Source organism: Lynx canadensis, chromosome A1 (assembly GCF_007474595.2).
Source record: "Lynx canadensis isolate LIC74 chromosome A1, mLynCan4.pri.v2, whole genome shotgun sequence".
Lineage (NCBI taxonomy): Eukaryota > Metazoa > Chordata > Mammalia > Carnivora > Felidae > Lynx > Lynx canadensis.
The window spans coordinates 150,251,525-150,272,739 of NC_044303.2; the positions used below are offsets into that span (position 1 = coordinate 150,251,525).

Sequence of the window (21,215 nt, forward strand, 5' to 3'; positions counted from 1 at the left end):
TTACATCTTTGTGACATACTTGAAAATGGTTTTGATTTTTTATGTTTCTTGGTCCCTTTCAGCCCACTATCTCTTTTTTTTTTCTTTTCTGTCTCTCTCTCTCTTTTTTTTTCTTTCTTGGAAATGAAGATGAGAATAAACATGATATAACTTTTAACTTGAATCACCTACAAGAGAGATCTGGCTTGGGAATGAACTCTATCTCATTCACCAACATTTTTCTCCTGTTCTTTTAATTAACATTTTTGCAGAACTGAATACTGATAAAAATGAAGCTATAAGATTAGAAAAATTTGATTGAGAATTCAGTACAAATGTGGCTTTAATGAACATTGAGCTATTTTATGTTTCATTCTTAGTTTATTTCAAATCAAAGAATATTTGAATCTTAGAATTGAAATGGAAATCAGAGGATATATATGATTGATATATAATTAATATATCATATTTAATATCATATATATAATGTCTGTCAATTAATTTGGGTCCTTAATAATCTAAGTGCCATTCTGTTTATATTTTAAGATTCTGTATTTGTCTGGACAGCTCAAAACTGTAGTGAAGAGAAAGACCCTTTGTTCACAAAAGAAATAATAAATAGCTACAAAACTATGACATAATGTCCTAAAAGTTGGGGTGTGATGTTGACTCATAACAACTAGTCAGCCACACTAATGGAGTATTGTAATACAACTGTAGTCTGACGGAAAGACACTGTTTTCAAGAAAGTTCGGTAGTTTTCTTCAGATCCCTTTTGTATTACGTTCGGAAGATTTTGTACTGTTCTCCTTTCAAGCTTTCCTTCCTCCTGGGTGGACAAGGGTTATTTCCAAATGTTTGGGAAATGATAGCTTTATTTCCAGTTGTTAATTGATATGAATGCATCCCTCTCAGGTGCGCCCTCCTCACCTCTTACTGGAAGCTCCTCCCCATTGTTCTAAGGATCTTTATACAAAATAAGCTGTAAATGACTACCAAATGTTTAAAATATCGCTCTTTTCATTATGAAACTTTTCAAATGTACATAAAAGTAGAATGAACAGGATGATAAACTTCCAAGTACCATTATCACCTACGTTCAACAAGCATTCTTGTTTGCCAGTTTTGTAAAAAATTATCTTTTCTCAAATCCCTTAATATGGGTTCATGTTATTTTAAAGGGAATCTTCCTTAAACTTGTGTTCCTAACCTAGACCATAACTATAAATGGTTGTATTCTATTTCTATTTATAAAGAGAATCATGATCCAATCAGAGGAATAGGGGATGTATGAAACACATCTCCTCTACAGAAAGCAAGAAGTGATTCCTTCCTTTGATAAAAATACAGCATTTAACTACAAAGGGCCTCTGTTTAACTTTTAAAAAGTGTTGGGGCGCCTGGGTGGCGCAGTCGGTTAAGCGTCCGACTTCAGCCAGGTCACGATCTCGCGGTCCGTGAGTTCGAGCCCCGCGTCGGGCTCTGGGCTGATGGCTCAGAGCCTGGAGCCTGTTTCCGATTCTGTGTCTCCCTCTCTCTCTGCCCCTCCCCCGTTCATGCTCTGTCTCTCTCTGTCCCAAAAATAAATAAACGTTGAAAAAAAAAATTAAAAAAAAATAAATAAAAAGTGTAATGCCAGAAATCTCTTCGACACCCAAAAAATTTTCAACAGAATTTTGGATAAATCATCATATTTCATGTATATTTCTGGAAGTTCCTTTTTTCCTCCTTGGTATTTTCACTCTAAAGTGGATGTTTATATAAAGTGAAGGAAGGAAGAGGTATTTCAAGCAGGTTGTTCTTGATCTCCCATTTCCAAACTTTTAAGTATAATAGAAGCTTTCCCTGAATGCCAAAGATAATTAAAATGTGAGTCCTAATGTTACTTCCTTCTTTTAATAATACCTCACTCTGAGAATCAAAAATGTTTTAAACCAGGGTAAGTGTGTCATGGGAAAAAAAGTAAAATAAAGACAATGACTAAGTGTATGAAAGGATGAAGTTATATTTAGAGAGAAAGAAAAACAAAGGTGGATGACTATTTCACTCCTTATACCAAAATAAATTCCAAATAAGTTAAATATTTAAACAACCTAAAAATGGAAACCATAAAAGCACCAAAAGATAACTGGGAGAATTTCTTAAAATGGTGAAATAATGGCAAAGGTCTTTTTAACTGTGACACAGATCCAGAAACCAGAAAGGAACCCAAGTGGATCCTAGGTCATGTTGAGTTGCAAGGGTGCCTGGGAATTTAAGTGTCTGCCAAAGGGAACAGGATTGCTAAAGACTGGCTGGGAGCAGTTGGGATTCATTGCTTAGGCTAGACTCATTGCCATCCTAAACGAAATCAAGATTCAGTTAGCAAAAAAAAAGAGGTAGGAGAAGGTTTATGGATAAACAACTAACAAGATCTGCCATAATCACAATGTTCTTTTCCTAGAGAATCCTTAAATCTTGTCATAGCATTGCCTGGTTCTATCTTCTCCTAATATTTTACTTTATATTTTATTTTATTTTATTTTATTTTATTTTATTTTGTATTTTATTTTATTTTATTTCATTTTATTTTATTTTATTTCATTTCATTTATTTTATTTTATTTTATTTATTTTCTATTTGAGAGAGAGAGAGCATGCACTAGGGAAGGGAAGAGGGGAGAGGGAGAATCTTAAGCAGGCTCCCCAACACAGGGCTCGATGCTATGACCCTGGGATCATGACCTGAGCCAAAATCAAGAGTCGGATACTCAACTGACTGAGCCACCCAGATGCCCCATCTAGCATTTTATTTTAATTACAGAAGTAAAAATTAATGCTGATATATCAAAAAGTAAACAAAAATATAAATTATGAAATATTTTCTGTAACAATATAAAACTAAAAATATAAAGTTTTTAGAAATAAGTACTATTATAACATGGAACAATATGATAGTCTTAACATATTTATCTAGTCTGTATAAAATGAGACAAAATGTTAACATTTTATCAACTTATCAAAAAGAATATTTTAATCATAGGTGCCTGGGTGGCTCAGTCAGTTAAGCATTAAACTTTGGCTCAGGCCATGATCTCATCGTTTGCGAGTTTGAGCCCTGCATCAAACTCCCTCCTGTCAGTGCAGAGCCTGCTTCAGATCCTGTCCCCCTCTCTGTCCCTCCCCTGTCTAAAAAATAAATAAACATTAAAAATAAAATATTTTAAATCAATTTAAAAATAAAAATAATTACTGTAAGGGACAGCAAATTGTTTTACATGAGGATGAATCACACATTTTTAGCCCTTTAATAAATCTCAGAACTTTTCTTCACATCTGATGAATGATATAATATAAAGCCTTTATAGATCCAGAATATAGAAAAATATTACATATGACCACATAATCTTCCAAAACTTATGTAATTAGGTAAATTTATTCCTGTAATATTATCATAATTGGTTTAGTAGAACATTTTGAAAAGCTGAACATACTATATCATCTAAGAACAAAGATTATATAAGCAGCATATTGTCCATGATCTCAGTCAGAAAGCTCAGGAAAGAAGATCATCAATACATAATGCATTTAAGAAACTTCAGGCCAAAATCATCTCATGGTTTGGTTAATGCCAAGTTTTAAAAGACTGAATATTTTACTTGAGTAAAACACAATTTTAAGTCAAGCTATATGAATAAGTCATAAATTTTTAACTGGCTAGGTAAATAACATGGCACTGTATTTTTTAACCAAGTATATTTGTTTTGGTTTTTCAAACAAACATAAAAAATCCTTGATATATTTTTCTAGTTGGTTCAAGCATCTCCAAAGTATAGAAATTTCATGGATTTCCTTTTTATTGGCTAAGACATAAAAAATATTTATACCAAATAACAAAGTACATATTTGGAAGCCCTTGTCAACTTTAAGATTTATTAATAAGGCAAATGGAGAAATGGCAACTGAAAATCCAAAATCAATTTGAATACCTCAGTCCAAAAGAGCAAAGACTCCCCATCCCAAACAAAAACCTAATTATCTATTCTGTCTATCATCATTGTTCAAATTCTGTCTACAAATTAATGCATTTTGACTGAGGTATAACTATGTACACAGTTATGTAGATGATTCAGATTTTAAAGCATTTTTGTTCCTCAAAAATCTTCATAATCTTTTGGAAGATATTTTTGGTTATTTCCTAATGGTAGCAAAAGCTTATTTATAATTTAGATTCTAGGCTATGTAAACTTGTAGCATTTTCTGATCTATTAGCATAATCCTAAATGACCATTACTTTTTACTATATTTGATTGTTATGGACCCTTTGCCTTTACTAGCCGACTCTCCTTCAGTAACAAATGATCCCAGAAATCTGTTCCTTAAGATAATAATGACTTGGGATGGGTTAGATGGGCAATGGGTATTAAACAGGGCACTTGTTATGATGAACACTGGGTGTTGTATTTAAGTGATGAATCACTGAGTTCTATTCCTGAAATCAATATTGCACTGTATGTTAACTAAAATTTAAATAAAAATTTTAAAAATAACAATATTCCTTAGATAAAGATGGGAAGAATACTGCCAGAGCAAATAGTCACCCTCCATAAGAAATGCCAGTTCTAATTTCTAAATCTTGTCTACCATTGTGCCATTTGCAGATTTTTAATAAAAACTATTTTATCTCTGATTAAAAAAAATAACGATTTATTCCTTCCTCACATTACATGTTTGCTAACAAGTTTACCTGTGGTTTTGCTTCATTGTATCTTCTTATTCTGGGACCTTGACCAAAGGAACAGTTTTTGTGTAGAACATTCTATTCTAATGGCAATGGGAAAGAGCAAGAGTATTGGAAGAAATATCTATTGGCATATTTCATTTCTGTGTATATATCATTGGCCACAGCAAATCACATGGGCAAACCTGTCAATGGGGCTAGAAAGTATACTCCATTGTTAGATAGGCACTACAAGTCACATGGTAGTATGTGGGTACATATAATCTTCTTACAGATAGGCAGAGAGCAACTCATGACAAGTATAATCTACCACTCCTATCTTTGACTTAATATAGTGGAGTTATTAAAAAGGCAAACAACAACAACAACAACAACAAAAAGCCAGGGGCACCTGGGTGGCTTAGTTGGTTAAGCCCTGGACTCTTCTTGGTTTTGGCTCAGGTCATGATCTCACGGTTTGTGACTTTGAACCCCACGTGGGGCTCTACTCTGACAGCACAGAGCCTACTTGAAGTCTCTGTCTGCCCTGCTCCCCTCCTTCCCCTCAGCGCTGCTCGTACTCTCTCTTTCTCCTTCTCTGTCAAAAGAAATACTTTTTTTTAAAAAGGCAAAAAAAAAAAAAATCCAAAAAACCTCTGTCTTCTTTGCTTTTCACATCCAGTCGGTTACAAACCTCTTCCAATTACTTCCCCCAATCTACTCTGAGTGTGGCTTGATTGGAAATCAACTTAAGAAGGACCTGTGATCCAAGATAAGTTAGACAATACTAAATGGGAACATGGTAGCTTTAAATGAGCTCCAACAAAAATCTTCATAAAAATTACATCTTAGTCTAATGAAAGAGCTTACAGGTGTGATAATGGATTCCTGATGAGTTAGATCAGTTGGTGTAATAATTACAAAAGAATCCAGAAGATAGATATTGGATACATGTTCTGACTAGAAGAGTACTGTGCTATAGTGTGACTTTGGCAAGTAGTTTAAACTTGGAAGCTTTGGTTTTCTTTTTTTTTTTTTTTCCCATTTTTTTTAATGTGTATTTATTTTTGAGAGACAGGGGAGGAAGGGGTAGAGAGACAGTGAGACAAAGAATCCAAAGCAGGCTCCAGGCTCTGAGATGTCAACACAGAAACCTATGTGGGGTTCGAACCTACAAACCGTGAGATCATGACCTGGGCTGAGGTCAGATGCTTAACCGCCTGAACTACCCAGGCACCCCTGGTTTTCTTATTTACAGAATGGAAATAGTCATATCTATCCCATAAGGTATTTTTTTCAAAATCACTTATAATACACATAGGAATAAGGTAAAGGTAGGCTAAGAGGATTTTTTGCTTGTTGAGCAAATTACCTAAATGGTATTAAATAATGGATTTATGTCTACATAGAGAGGTTGTTAGCTTTGTACTTGCTCCATCCATTGTATTACTAATTTGTCTTTGAGTGATAATATACATGATTTACTTTTCACATCTGAAAAAGCAGGCCAGCAAATTAGAAACTTCGTAGGAGCTTACATTGCAGTCTTGAGGCAGAATGACTCCTCCAGGAAATTTTAGTTTTTGCTCTTAAGGCCTTTAACTGATTGGGTGTGACCCACATGCATTATTGATAGTAATCTTTCCTTATAGTTAACTGTTAACCAAATCTTCAAAATACCATCATAGCAACACCTAGGTAGGATTTAATTAAGTAACTGGCTAGTATAGCGTAGCCAAGCTGATGCCTAAAATTAACCATCGTATGCACCAAATAGGTAGAAGACATAGTCAATATATTGTATTATATAACATGGATTTAAAAATTTTTTTGAAAGCTTGAAGTACTAAACACAAACTAGAATATACCAGATTAAATACTGAGTTGTACAAATATAGCACTGAGACATGACAATTATTCATAGGGAAAATACTTCAGTGATAATTGTTGTAAACTCAATGTTTTTCAACAGTGGGATGTGAATTCCCCCTAAATTCTAGCTCCTTTCTTCTTCTTTCCTTTTTTTCTGTTCATCTTTCATTCCACAGAGACTGATTGAGCACTTACTATATGGCAGATACTGTCCTAGGTAAGTGGCATACAGCAGTTAATATAAGCAGAAATCCTGTTCTCATGAAGCTTATAATGTATATGTTGAGGTGAACAATAAACAAGTTAACAAATGAAAATATGCTATAACTTGAGGCATTGAAAAGCACTAAGAAGAAAAATCAAACAGCGTTAAGTGGAAGGTTTTTGTGGTTAGAGTGGTCATTGAAGAACTTTATGAGGACATGATGTCTGAGCAGGCTTCAGTGAAGTAAACCAGGCAAAACTGCAGTTTAAGAGTGTTTTATGCAGGGGGTATAATAAGTCTAAAGGCTCTGAGATAGTAGGATTCTTGGTATATTCAGGAAACAGCCATAGATTCAGTGTAGCAAGACTATAGTCACGAGGTGAAGGTGCGTGGTAGGGACTGAGGTTTAAGGAAGAGGCAGAGGCCAAGTCGTGCGTGTTAAGGCTTTATAGGTCATGGGAAGAAATTTGCATTTTATTATGTGTGATGGGAGGATTCTAAAAAGGAATGTGAGGTGATCTCATTTGCATTTTAAAAAGGTCATCCTGGCTAGGATGTGTAGATTAGACAAGAGAAGTAAAAGTGGAAGCAGGAAGACTGTTATAAATTCTATTACAGAAGTTGAGGTAAGGGATGATGGTGGCTTAGACTGTGGTGGTAACAATTAAGATTAAAACGCAATGAAATGTAAGATATATTCTGAAGGCAGAGCCGAGAGGATGCACTGATAAGTGTGAAAGGTGACGTCCGAGAAAAAGAGGAATCAATGATGTTATCTAGGTTTCTGGCCATGAGGGGAGTGCTTGGTACCATTTACTACCACATGGGGACCCTGGAGGGAGAAGTTTTATGTAGAACAAATCCAAGACTTTTATTTTGGAGTTGAGGTATTCAAATAGAGATGCCAAGGGACAGTTTGAGCTAGGAGGAGAGACTGAGGTTAGAGATTGTAATTTTGGAGACATCTGCAAATATGTGGTATTTAAAGTCATGAATCTGGCTCAAATTATTTAGAAATAAATAATTATTTCTTCACTATGAAGAAAGGCAAGGGTACTCCCAACATTTAGTACTTAAGAAGATGGCTTGGAGGACTTATTAGTTACCTTCAAGTATTTTAAGGGCTCTATGTTTAACATAAATGTAGAAACATGAACTAGGGCCTGTGTGAGGAAATCACGAGCAGTACATCTCTGCTTAATAAAGGGAACCACTTTCTAACACAACTAATGCCATATCTTAATATCTAATCACCGTAAATATTCACATTTTTACCAAGTCACAGACTTTCTCTAAAAAAGCCTTTTGTGTTGCGTAGGACTTATACTAGATGAACTCCAATGTTCCTTTTAAGATCTAATACTTGATGTTCATCCTTAGATTTTTTTGTTACCATGATGATCTTCCTTATTCAACAATCTTTGGCAGCTGCCTATTTGCCTTAAGATGAAATCCAAATGCCTCTGATTAGCTTTTCAAAATTTTTTTTTTCAACGTTTATTTATTTTTGGGACAGAGAGAGACAGAGCATGAACGGGGGAGGGGCAGAGAGAGAGGGAGACACAGAATCGGAAACAGGCACCAGGCTCTGAGCCATCAGCCCAGAGCCCGATGCGGGGCTCGAACTCACGGATCGCGAGATCGTGACCTGGCTGAAGTCGCACGCTTAACCGACTGCGCCACCCAGGCGCCCCTCTGATTAGCTTTTTAAAACCTCCATGCCTTTGTCCTAACTTACAACTTTACCTTCATCTTCCTTTCTGATTAATTCTCTTCTCTAGTAAGGCTGGCTCTTTCCTTTTTTACCACAGAAAAATGTTCATCATGTCTTCTCACTTTTCCTGATCTCCTTTCGTAGGAGATTTAGTCCTTCTTTAACTACTAAAGGAATCAATAGAGAAAGATAAATAGAAGCTCAAAAAAAGAAAAAAATGAAAACCAAAAAACAGCTTTGACCTTTTTCTCCAGGACACAAACTGACTCTTCTACTTACCATTGCAGTAATGTAACATGTTAACTCATGTTAACAATTACATATTGAATTTTACATTGCCATGTATTATTACATTACTGTTTCATAAGTGCATTTTTATCCTCTCCACATGACTTTTATCCATTGTAGTGGATACAATATATTGAATTCCTATTCTGTTCCATTATCTCAGTATTTCAAATCCCCATGAAAACCTCCTAAAGGTAGGTTTAAAAGTTCTCAGCACCCCACTTATGTTCCCTTGTCACTCACCACTCTAGTGCATGGTCATGGAGTCTACCTGGTGACTGTCTGGGAACTCTCTTGCCTGTGAGCATGGGACATCTTAGACATGTAGGGAGTTAAAGAATCTCAGAGCAGCCTTCAAGGTACATGGAAGGGAGTTGGAGAATAAGTACTCCCAGCTTCCTCACTCGTCAGGTGGGATAAGTCTGACATATGTTTAACATGATTTCACATAGATCCCCGTGGAATTGAGTCCCCACAGTGATTACCTGTTTGGTGACATACCCTTTTTTGGCTTCCTTCCCTTCCTTGTCTCACTTCCTTTCCCTGCAATGGAATTTCTTGGGATCACCTGCCAAATAGTTTATAATCCAACTCTTATTTTGGGATCTGCTTCTGGAGGAACCCAACCTAAGGCAATAGATATTGCAATCCATACACATAATAGATGCGGAAATTGAGACTCAGGAAAGTTAAGAAACTTGACCAGAGTTATAAAGCCAGCAGTGGCAGAGGAGGGATTTAAATAGTCTATCTGTCCCAGCATCCCAGATTGGGGGCTGATACATCCCCTGCATTATTATACTGCAATACTCTGTGAACATTCAACAAACACTCTGTTTAATGACCATAAAAACCATAAAGATTTCAAGTTGTTTAGTTTTTCTTTCCCTAATATAATTTATCTTACTGTTGCTGCTTTTATTTTATGTGGTTAGATGATTAAATGTCTGCCTTCCAAATTGTATGCTCCATGACAGCAAAGATCATGCCTATTTTGACTCATCATTGTTTCCCTGGCACTTAATATATTTTTGTAAATGGAAACAAAGAAGTAGTAGACGCCACAAATAAGCAGGAATATTGAGACAGAGAGGTGTGAAGAGCACTGTTTGATACCGGGGGTATAGTCAGAATCAGTAGAAGCAGTATCTGTGTTGAGCAGAGAAACAGAATGAACTACTGACTGAGCACTTGAGCCATAACAATGGTGCTGCCATTGGAGGAGATGATAATATGGTCCCCATTCTTCAGGCATTACCACAAGCATTCCGGTTAGTTCCCTAGAGCTGCTTCTGGGTCCTGAAAAATAAAGATATTACAGTTCCCTATGAGACCAGACTTTTATTGTGGGACAGTTTTGTTTTGTTTTTTTTTTTTTGTCTTGCCTTACTTCCCCAGGCATCCTTATAATAAACCACCATTACTTGAGGTGAATTGACCACACCTTTGGAACTCAAAAGCTTACACATCTGTCAAATGAGAACAATAATATTGTCATACCTTTTCAGAGTTGTGAATAAAACAATGCATGAGAAAGCACTTTGATGACGAATTTTTTTTAAAATGTTTTGAGAGAGGGAGAGAGAGCACAAGCAGGGAAGGTGCAGAGAGAGGAGAGAGTCCCAAGCAGGCTCCACGCAGTCAGTGAAGAGCAGGACCAAAGAGGCTTGAACTCACTAGACATGATATCATGCCCTGAGCAGTAACCAAGAGTCAGATGCTTAACTGACTAAGCCACCCAGGTGCCCTGTGATGATTTGAAAATTTTCTACACATAAAGCCCTGAATTTTGAACCACTTTTAATAAAGTAAAACATACTATCAAATTATTTCTTCAGAAATGCCATTTAATTTATTTTTTTAAAGATATTTTATTTTTTTAACATTTATTTTTGAGAGAGAGTGATTGTGTGTACAAGCAGGGGAGGGGCAGACAGAGAGGGAGAGGGGATTGGAAGTGGGGGCTCCCTGCTGACAGCAGAGAGCCTGATATGGGGCTTGAACTCATGAATCTGAGCCGAGGTCAGATGCCTAACTGACCGAGTCACCGAGGCACCCCCAAAATGCTATTTTGATATCCAAAATAGTTTTTAGTCTTTTCCATTGGTTATCAATAAGCTATTTTAGGACAAATGCATTGCCACTTTTGCTTCTATAATCTAGATCAAAATACATGTAAAACAAGAAAAGAAGACAGGAAATATGTTTGATATCAAGCATTAAATAGAGAATTTTAGAAAACCACTGCCTCTGGTCAGCTTTGCTCCAGTGATAATATGCATTGCTGGGAAATGTTGAGTTGAGTTCTCATTCCAGCTACAACATGGTTAACGCTGAATATGTCTCTTAGCCAGTTTGTGCTAAATAAACTTAGGAGGTCATAGAGTAGGATAAATTATATATAAAATGGCTCAAGCGTAACAAATGATATTCCAAAGTACCTATATTTATCAGAAATAAGTTCATCACAGAGGTTCTCAAACCCTGGTATTGTAGGTACTGTCCTTGCCAACCCCATACCCCTTTGGCACTCACCTATTCTATGCAGGCAATAGCCTGTCAGTGCAAACACCAGTTAACACTCTCCTTGAGGGCTTTCCCCAACCCTGGGGAGACACTCATCCTGCAAAGAGGCGAGTGTAGAGGGATTGGAGAGGAGATACTCTTGGAAGTAGCCCTCAGTAAACAACAAATGGACACATGGGAGCTGATAAGCAAAAACTACAGTTTCTTTGACCCTCACCTGTGACACTCTCAGGTGGATTCTGTGTTGTCTCCCAGAGCTCCCTGGTGGGAATGAGCCCCAGTTGCTATTAGCAGTAAGCTGCTCATTAACACATCCTGTTCTAGCTTTCTTCCCTTCCCTACTGTCTTTCTGAAACTTGCTGTGATCACCTCCCAATAAATGACTTAAGGCTCAAGTCTTACTCAGATTCTGCTTCTGGAGAAGCCCAAACTAAGATACCCTGTCAGCAAACTGAGGCCAATTTTTAAAAAATCTGTGGCAGGGGCACCTTTGTGGCTCAGTTGGTTGAGTGTCCGACTTCGGCCCAGGTCATGATCTTGAGGTTCATAAGTTCAAGCCCCACATCGGGCTCTCTGCTGTCACCCTGTCAGTGCAGAGCCAGCTTCAGATTCTCTGTCCCCCTCTCAATGCTCCTCCTCTGCTTGCACTCTCCCCAAAATAAATAAATATAAAAAAAATCTGTGGGAAAATAAAAAGGACATAATATATGATGAACATTTTATGAAGCGCAATTTATGTAATTCAAAAGACTTTTCTCTTTCTGGAAATTATTTCCTTCCCTTTATTTTTCTCCTTCCCTCCCCACCCCTCTGCCTTTCTTTCTGCCTTGAAATGTCCTTTTCTTTTATGAAATAAAGTGGTAGGAAATAGTAGTTAGTAACAATAATGCAACCAAAAGTTAGCAATCCTAACGATTTAATAGTCTCTCAATGTTTGTTGAATCCAGAAATCTGGAAATCACTACCTTTCTATGTGTTATATTTCACTGTTATTTTAACAATTAGATAAGGAAGGCAAAGAAAGTTTAAAGAAAAAGTGTTGTGTTAAGATAACAGGTAAAGTTGAAAATTTCTTCAAAGGGACATGAATTGAGAAATAATTGTAGTTAGAAATATTTAAGAAAGGTAGTTTTGGTTTTGTAAAGTTATGTTACTCACAATTTCTTCTGATGTACTTAAAACTCTTGCCTTACTTTATCTGTCATTAACTCAAGGCCACACTTAACCTTTTCATTGTATACTTATTTTAAAGACTATTAAAGAGGCGCCTGGATGGTTCATTTGGTTAAGCATCCAACTCTCGATTTTGGTTCAGGTCATGATCTCCCTCCCCTTTGTGAGATCCAGCCCTGTGTTAGGTTCCATGCTGAGTGTGGAGCCTCCTTAAGATTCTCTCTCTCTCCCTCTCTCTGCTCCTCCCCTGCTCGCATACATGCATTATCTCACAAAATAAGTAAACAAACATTGAAAAAAATAAATACTATTAAAGAAGTTTGTATATTCAATGTGCTATCTGAATTTAGAGATGGAGGGGTTACCAGGAGATTTTTAGGTAGACTTAAGAATGCAATGAGTTAGAGATTTTGTAGAACTAAAGTGAAGAGGCCAAAGATTAGTTGGATTTCACGATGGTGCTTCAGGTGATATTTAAATTGTGGCTGACACGAGAAAAGAATGGGAGTGTAAATATGAGGAAACTATGGACCAGAGTCTTACTCATCCTGACTCTCCCATTTCCCTTTCCTCAAAACCATTATACTTCCTTTTTTCTTTTACTTCTCCCATAGGGAACTATCATGTAAAGGAACCAAAGTGCAGTCAGGTGATTCAGAAATATTTCTGGTTAGAGGAAAATAGTAGCCAAAGAAAAATAGACTGGAAATAATGAAAGAGGAGTATTGCTAATAAAGAATAAATAAAAATCAGCCAAATAAAGACAGTAGAATAAGAATAAACTAACAAAAATTAAAGACATTTATCTATTCTTCTTGCAAGAGAAGGAATATTTAGATCCAACTGCTCTAAGTTCCTTTAGTCATCAGAAGAAGGCTTCTGATAATTTTCTTTGAAGTGTATTTTATAGCCTCAGAGAAATTACTATTCTCTAAATTCTTCACAGTGTTTATAATTTTCATAAATCTTATTTAGTTAATATGCCACATACTGTAATCTCTGCAGAACTATTTACTTTTTAGTCAAAATAATTTCCTTTAACCTCTGTCTCCTCAATGTTATTTTCTCACAACATCTCCCTAATAAGGAAAAATGTGCTCTTGAAGATTCTAAGATGAGGTCAGCAAATGCAGTAGGAATATTAGGGGTTAGGAGTAAAAGCTTCTTTCCAAAATTTTTTGGGTCAATGGAACCTTTTGGTATTATTTAGATAAACTTGGAAGCCTATTTGTATAGCTGAGGATGTGCTAGGGCATGAAACACAATTTGGGATTCTTCAAACACAGCTGTAAGCTCTTTCTTACTTCTTGATCAGTTTTCCCCTCAGAAACAACTCATATATTTGTACTAAACCCCTTGAGGTTCTCTATAATTATATAACTGCCTAAGAATGACCTTTTTACATACTGAGGTATCAAAACTGAAAAATATGTTGGAATGTATTACTTTCATATTTAAGTTGCCAATAAAATCAGAATGAGACAAATTCATTTTCTAAAAATTAAGTGTTCAGATTCTTTTCACCCACAAGTCTTTGCCCAGCATTTTTGATTATTTATTTTTCACTAAATACTATATTTAATTCAATATCTGGATAACTTTTCTAAAATCACAGATATCAAAGATTGTTTTACTAAAGCTAAATGTTATTTTGAATTTTCCTCTTTTGTATATTGTTCTTTTTTTCAGTACCTCCTTGTTTAATATTATCTGTAAATTTAATTAACAGATTGTTTACTTCCCTTTGTTAACTGATGTTACATAACACCACATCTAACACCAATTGCTGCAGAATCCCTGTAATGCCTCTCTCCACATAGATATTTCATATATTTTTTTTAAAGTTGTTCTTCAGTTTTTGACTCACGAAACTTTAAGGACTTTGACTCATGAAAGCTCAAGGAGTCAAGAAATACAGGGGCCTGGAAGAAAAGAAAAGGAAACCCAGAAGCAGAAATTGAGGGAGAAATACATAGGAGCAAAGAGAACATGAGACCACAAATGAGAGAAGGGCAGAAGGTCAAGGTGAATAGAAAAAGAAAAAAAAGGCAATAGACAAAAATAAGGTATAAACATTTAACCCTTCTATAAAAATAAAATGTCACTGAAGATGGAACACTGACTTGAGATTCAGGAAGCACACAAGTAATAGTAAAGATCAAAGCCTAGATCTGTCCAATAAAAGGAGTATATAAGATATTTGAAAATAACTCATGAATGATAAGTGGCAGTCTCTGGATAAAAAGGACAGCACAACTCTAAGATTAAATATATGGTAAGATATTGGTATTAGGTTGATACACAGATACAGTAGGTGTTCGTACTAATTGAGTAATTGGTATCCGAAGATGTGAGCTGATCTAATCCAGTATTTGTTAAAAGGATGGAGACCTGTTCAAAGCTGTTGACATGGATGTCTAGCACTGGGCTAAGCAGTAGAACACATATTGTATTTGCAGTTTAGCTTTGTAGATACATAAATCTAAAAGTAACTAGAAAATGATGTGACTCAGTGTGTAATTGGTGTTGGCCAATTAAATATTGGCTTTTAATTGCTAAAGAATTTCAAAAGGGGGAAGAAGACAATTCTGCAAATTAGAATAGTGAGCTTGACTTGGAATCTTAGGCGCATACAGAAGAAGTATGAGCACTCAGAGATCTGTGATAACAAGAGCTGGTCATAACTTGCCAGTCCAGTGCCCTACATTCAAAGGCTGTTGTGGGTAATTGGGGTGGGAGTGTTGGAGGACTGAAGTGGTAATTCACTGTGGCTTTCAAGCACAGGCTACGTGAAAATTTGTTGGCAGTTGGTGGAATATGCACTTTGAAGTTCTCTTCTTACTTTGAGGGTCTAAGTTTAAAAGAAAAACTGTTCTCACGGAGGCCACTGTAAGAAGTAGGACCAAAATTATTAAGTATTATGGAATTCCTTCATTATGCATTTTCTCATTTCCCAACCTCCTTTCTAGAATAGTCCAGGGCTTAGCAACACAATACCTATTTCTGTTATCCACCTACCTAATGAATGGCATTGAGTTGGCTTTCTCATCTATTCTTCTTTGTTTCAGAACCATTTTTTAGGTATTGCATACCTCCTTCTTGATTAGCATACTATAGTATAGTGGTTCTTAAATGTGTAAACTTGGAGAGCCTAGTAAAAGATTCCTGTGATTTCTGATTCAGAGGGTCTGGCATGGAGCCAAGAATTTGTATTTCTAACAAGTTCCTAGGATAATGCTGGTCTAAGACCACTTTTGTGACTAATCCATCTTTGCTCTCACAAGTGGTATGCTGTATAAGAGGTAAGCACAATGAAGAAGTCCTCGGGATTACTTTCTAATCAACTTAGTCACTGATTTGGCAAATAGTGTTTATGCAAACTTATATAGTAAAGGCAAATATCTTGTGCATACCTTGCCACCTCTTTTAGTGGTCTTTTCCTTTTTTCCTGGGCCTCTGTTATAGCCCCTACCCATCCCCTTCCTTATGTGCTCCTCTCTTGGTTTGATCATCGTTGGCAGAGAAAACATCCATCTCAAAGACCAATATTTAAAGGTATTTAATGTGGGATTCCTTCTGAGAGAATTAAAAAACAAAACAGTATCATTTGCCAAAGGGCAAATTGCACATACTGTAATTTCAAACAATGGTAATGATTCCTCCATCTATATGCATGCATGAGATAGTTTATATATAGCCCAGCATGAAAGACAAAACAAACCCCATCTCTCTGGCTATATTTAGGGTGAGAAAGCAGTTTATTGATAATTTTTGAAGCTATGCATAATTGTATATGGCACTTTGGAACCTTGGTATTTGCCTGGTTCAAGGTTCTCTATGCTTCACATGTGCATTGTGGAGCGTGCCCCGCTGTGTTCTGCACGCAAATGAACGTCACCCCTCCTCTCCCCCCATATTAGTACCCAACATACCTGCGATGGCACTGGTGTGTGTGTTGGGCGGGAATAGAGACAGAGAGGTATGACAGGAGAGATGGCGATTGTGGGAAACAAAATGTGTAGTCTCAGAAATCGCACTTTACAACTATTATTTCCACCAAAATTTTTAGGTCACCCCATATTACTTCCCTATTTCGTTTGAGTTTCAGAACGTAGTTTAAAATTTCATTTTATTTTTTAATATGGAATGCAACGAAAACAAAAAAACAATTAATAGCACTGCCTCGAACTTCGAGGCAATCCCTCATCCCCGGGCTTCGCGTCCGGTTTCTGCACCGCTGGGTAAAGGTGTTTTTTTCCAGCAGTCAGGAAGCAGAGAACTGGCTTCGCGGCATCTTCCTTTCCCTTTTCCTCGGCTCCTTCCTCTCCACCCCTCCTGGTCCCTCCTTTCTCTCCTGCTTTCACAGTGCAGCACGGCCGCGTGCTCGGGTACCCACTCCTCCCCTCCGCCCATCAAACAAAACCCAGAGAGGCAGGCGCGCCCTGCCGCCGGCGACACCCACGGGAGAAACGGCCACAGCACCACACGCTCGTACCACAGCGAAACAGTGAGCACGGCCGCGCACCGCGCGTCCCCGCCGCTTCCTTCCCTCCCGACGCTTCCTTTTCCTCCCTCCAGTCCCAGCGCCCTCACCCCCGCGCCAGGAACGCGCCTGCGCAGAAGTTGCCCTCGCCCTCCTCCCCCGCCCTTCCTTCCCTCGGCTCCTCCACTGGTGCCCCGCCTTCCTTTCTCTCTAGTCGGTTTCACTGAGCACTCCAGGTTGGGAGCAGTTCAGTCGATTTCCCCGCTACCCCGCCCCCCTTCCTCTTGGCTCCCCACCCCTCCCATCTCCAGCCTGGTGGAGGATGAAGCGGCTGCAGTGGCCCCAGCCCCAGCAGCGGCACCGGCGGTGGCTGCGGTGGGGGTGGCCGGAACTAGGGTGGTGAAGAAGCGGTGGCGGTGGCGGCGGCGGTGGCTGAAGGAGCGGCAGCCGCCCCAGCCGCTTCCTCTGTGCTTCCCTTCCTCTTTAGTGCAGCCAGGAAGTTTTTCACTTCTGTGCATGTGTGTGTGTGTGTGCGTGAGTGTGGGTGTGTAAGGTGAGGGCTTGGGGCGGCGTTTGTGCAGGCGTTGAGTTTTTTGCCCACTTCGCTTCCCGTAACCCGGGCAGCTCCGGAGCCGGGGCTGTGGCCCGAGGAGGGGGCGCGGCGGCGGGCTCTCTCCTTTTGTTGTTGTTTCCTCCGCCTGGGGAGCTGAAGGGGGGACGCGCCTGGGTGGGGCGGCTCGGAGCCCGGGCCTGGTGGCCCCCGGGGCTCCCGGGCGAGCTGGGTAGGGCAGAGTAGATCGGGCTTCAACATGATGGCGGCCGAGGCCGGCAGTGAGGAGGGCGGCCCGGTGACCGCCGGGGCAGCAGGAGGCGGCGCAGCCGCGGGCTCGAGTGCCTATCCGGCAGTATGTAGGGTGAAGATACCCGCGGCCCTGCCTGTGGCTGCCGTACCCTATCCTGGGCTGGCGGAGACCGGAGTAGCCGGGAACCTGGCTGGCGGAGCCGCTTTGGCGTCAGGGTTTCTGGGAGCCGGGTCTGTGGCAGGGGCAATGGGGGGAGCCGGACTGTCAGGGGGAGGTGCTGCCGCCGGCGTGGCTGGCGCCGCTGCCGGACTTGGAGGAGAGATGGGTCTCGCCAAGGGGACCACTTCGTTGCCTGCTGAGACCTTCGGGGCAGGCGGCGGATTCCCTCCTCTGCCGCCTCCTCCTCAGCTGCCCCCTTTGGGCGCCGGCCTGGGAACGGTGGACGAAGGTGACTCTCTGGATGGACCAGAATACGAGGAAGAAGAGGTCGCCATCCCGTTGACTGCTCCTCCAACTAACCAGTAAGTCAGGACAGCTGTTCAGGGACTGGGGAAGCTGGCTCCTGGAAAGAAGTGGGAAAACCTACCTCGTTCTTTCAGCTGTGATTTGTTCTGAAAAGTTTTGAAGCTTCAGGTTCCGCGCGTAGGAATTTAATTTGATAACTCATCTTCCCTGCGGGCATACTCCCTGGCGTCTTTGTATATTTATTGTTACTCTGGGAAGACGTAAAGTTTTTAAGATGAGAAGCATGGGGAAAATGTGTATCCATTGAGAACCGGATATAGTTCTGCCCCTTCCAAATTTAGGTGGCTTCCTGGGATTCAGCTGAGCTTGCAGCTGCCAAGGCAGTCGGAGTTTGTATTAACCTGTGTGTGTATTCCCTGAAGCCCGATTATTCGTCAGAAGCTTTGAATATACAAGTATTTGAATGAGTTTTGTACTGATAATCATTCGAAACATCCTTTGGTCAGAACGCTTTGTTTCTGTGGCACTGCAAATCCCCATTTATGCCAATTGAAAGCATAGAGATGCAGCAGTCTTCATTTATGAAGATGTGGGTCAGCGAGAAAGGAAAAGGTTCTGTGAATTACAGGTGTGATTAAGGGCCTATCCTCCAACAACGTCTGTAACTTAGGCTAAAGAATTCCCATTTATTATTAGTGTAATCTTTTACAGTTGAGACTTTGTAAGTACAGTTTTGAAGTAAAATAAAATTAAAAGTGTGCTTCTCTTCAACACTTTGTTGGTGACCAGTACAGTGTTATATTTGACAATTAGTTTTGACAGAATATTGCTGAACACATAGGGCGAATGGCTTTTTCAAATAGTGAGTACGTTTCCCTTCGTCAGTGAACATAGGTATGTATTTATAAAGGTGGACCTTGATGGGAGGAAAATGTTGATGGTAGTAAATAAATAAAAAGTGGTTAATGATAGCAAAACTTTTTATATAGATCACTCAAGTAAGTATTAATTGACCTTTAGAATTTTGACACCCTTAGTGTATCAGAAAAAAAAGATTTGGTTCGTATGTTGACATTCACTATGGACAATTGAAAGGTTTGTTTGTTTTGGATAAGCTTTGGAGGATTTGGAAGGGACTTAAAAAATGAATTAGAAAAAGATTCTGTAATACTAATCCATTTTTGACTTCAGGCTACTTCTTTTGATACTTAAGGTGGAAAAGTAAAATTAGCCTTATTTTTGTCAGCCACGATATAGCAGTATTGTATATTTTTCATATTGTTAAATGAGAATTTAATTTTTTTGTCTGGTTTTATTCCAACTTGCCATACTATGTCTTTGTTTTATAGACTTCTGAAGGTGTTCTGGGAGTGTGAAAAATTTGAATTTTACAGCACTGTTTACACACCTCCAAGCCTTTTTGAAAGAATCAAATATTTAGGTGCCCATACATTGCTCAGCACTGCAGTTATAATAAAGTGCAAGTTTGCATACTGAAAGAATATAGTCTTATGCTAGTGTTCATAACGGAATTGCATTAGGCATATTCAGTGTATTCTAAATTTTTTTAAAAAAGAATTTTGTAGAACAGTTTTAGTTTCACGGCAAAATTGCATAGAAAATAATATAGTGTTCCCATTAAATTGGTAACAATAAACATGAATGAGTACTTAGGAAAATTTGTGTTTGTGAGAAGTCCATTGTGTGAGATTTCCATCATTATTAGTATGTATTTGGGAATAAAAATATTTGTATGACTATTGAGAAATGTTCATGTTCTAAAAAGTATCCTCCATTTCTCCTATGTTTTTTAAATTTGTCACTGAGAAGTACAAATTTCCCTCTTTTCTTTATCTTAGATATCAGCCCAGAGTCACTGGAGGCAATACAGTGTAGTGGTTAAGCGTGCAAATTCTGAAGTTAGACAAGATTTGGGTTGGAATCCTGACTCTGCCACTTATAGCTGTGTGATCTTGGAAAGGTTAGTTTCCCCACCTGTAAAATAGGGATAATAATGGTACCTCCATCATATGGTCATCTTTAAGGTTTAATGAGAACCCAGAAGTTTTCAGCATAGTGCCTGGCGCATAGTAAGTGTTAAATAAGTAGTATCCCTAAATAACAGTAATATTTTTTTATTGTCATTAAATTGCCTACTAATTCTGTTGGTACAGGGACTCCCTCACTAATCGTTACTTTAGAGAATGGTTTGAACTCCAAAGGCCTATCTACCATGATTAATTATTTTAAAAATTATGACTTTTTGTTTTTTAATGTTTATTTTTGAGAGAGGGGCAGAGAGGGGGGCAGAGGATCCCAAGTGGGCTCTGTGCTGAGAGCAGAGCAAACTGTGAGATCATGACCTGAGCTGAAGTTGGATGCTTAACCAACTGAACTATCCAGGCACCCCTAAAAATTATGACTCCTTAAAGCTTCCAGTAGATTAAGTAGGTTTGGAGATGAAGTTCAGGTCTTTTCTATAAAGTTCTATTTTAAATTGAAACAAAAACTTTAATGATTTGGTTAAATAATGTCAAATCTTTTGTAAAGCTATTGAAGAAATGTTCTTGGACTAAATTAATATTTGTTTACTAGTGACTGGTCACCTTAGTTATTGGATAGCATGATATTAAGGAGGTTCGGGTCATAGGTTTGAGTCCATAGTAGTTTGTTAGAGTAGGATTCCCTGGTCACAGTGTTCAACCGTGTATCCAGCTAGTTCGGTGCTGTTGGTCGCAAGAGAGTCAAATAACAATATGTAGATAGACAAGTACAAATATATTAATGCCATTCATATTTTGTACCTTGTTTTTCTGTGCATGGTGAATCATTGTCTCATGTGTATTACTGAGCATTTACATAAGTTGGGGTAAGGCTGGAGAAGTTTGTATAATTTTAACTATTACATTTATTTGAATATTTTGTTTTCACAAGTTTTGAGGAAAAAACAATTAAAAAGCAATGAAATTCTCCCTGTGTATTTTTATGCTATAGAAGGTGCTGTATCTA

General features: G+C 38.4%; 1 protein-coding gene across 1 annotated transcript in view; it reads left to right on the top strand.

Annotated features, from left to right (window-relative positions):
* The first annotated feature begins 17,644 nt into the window (after window positions 1-17,644).
* RASA1 (RAS p21 protein activator 1) overlaps window positions 17,645-21,215 on the top strand; it is a 113,392-nt gene continuing 109,821 nt past the window's right edge. The window contains 1 exon segment of the mRNA XM_030322350.2: window positions 17,645-18,262. Coding sequence (XP_030178210.1) covers window positions 17,748-18,262 — 515 coding nt within the window. The 5' untranslated portion in view covers window positions 17,645-17,747.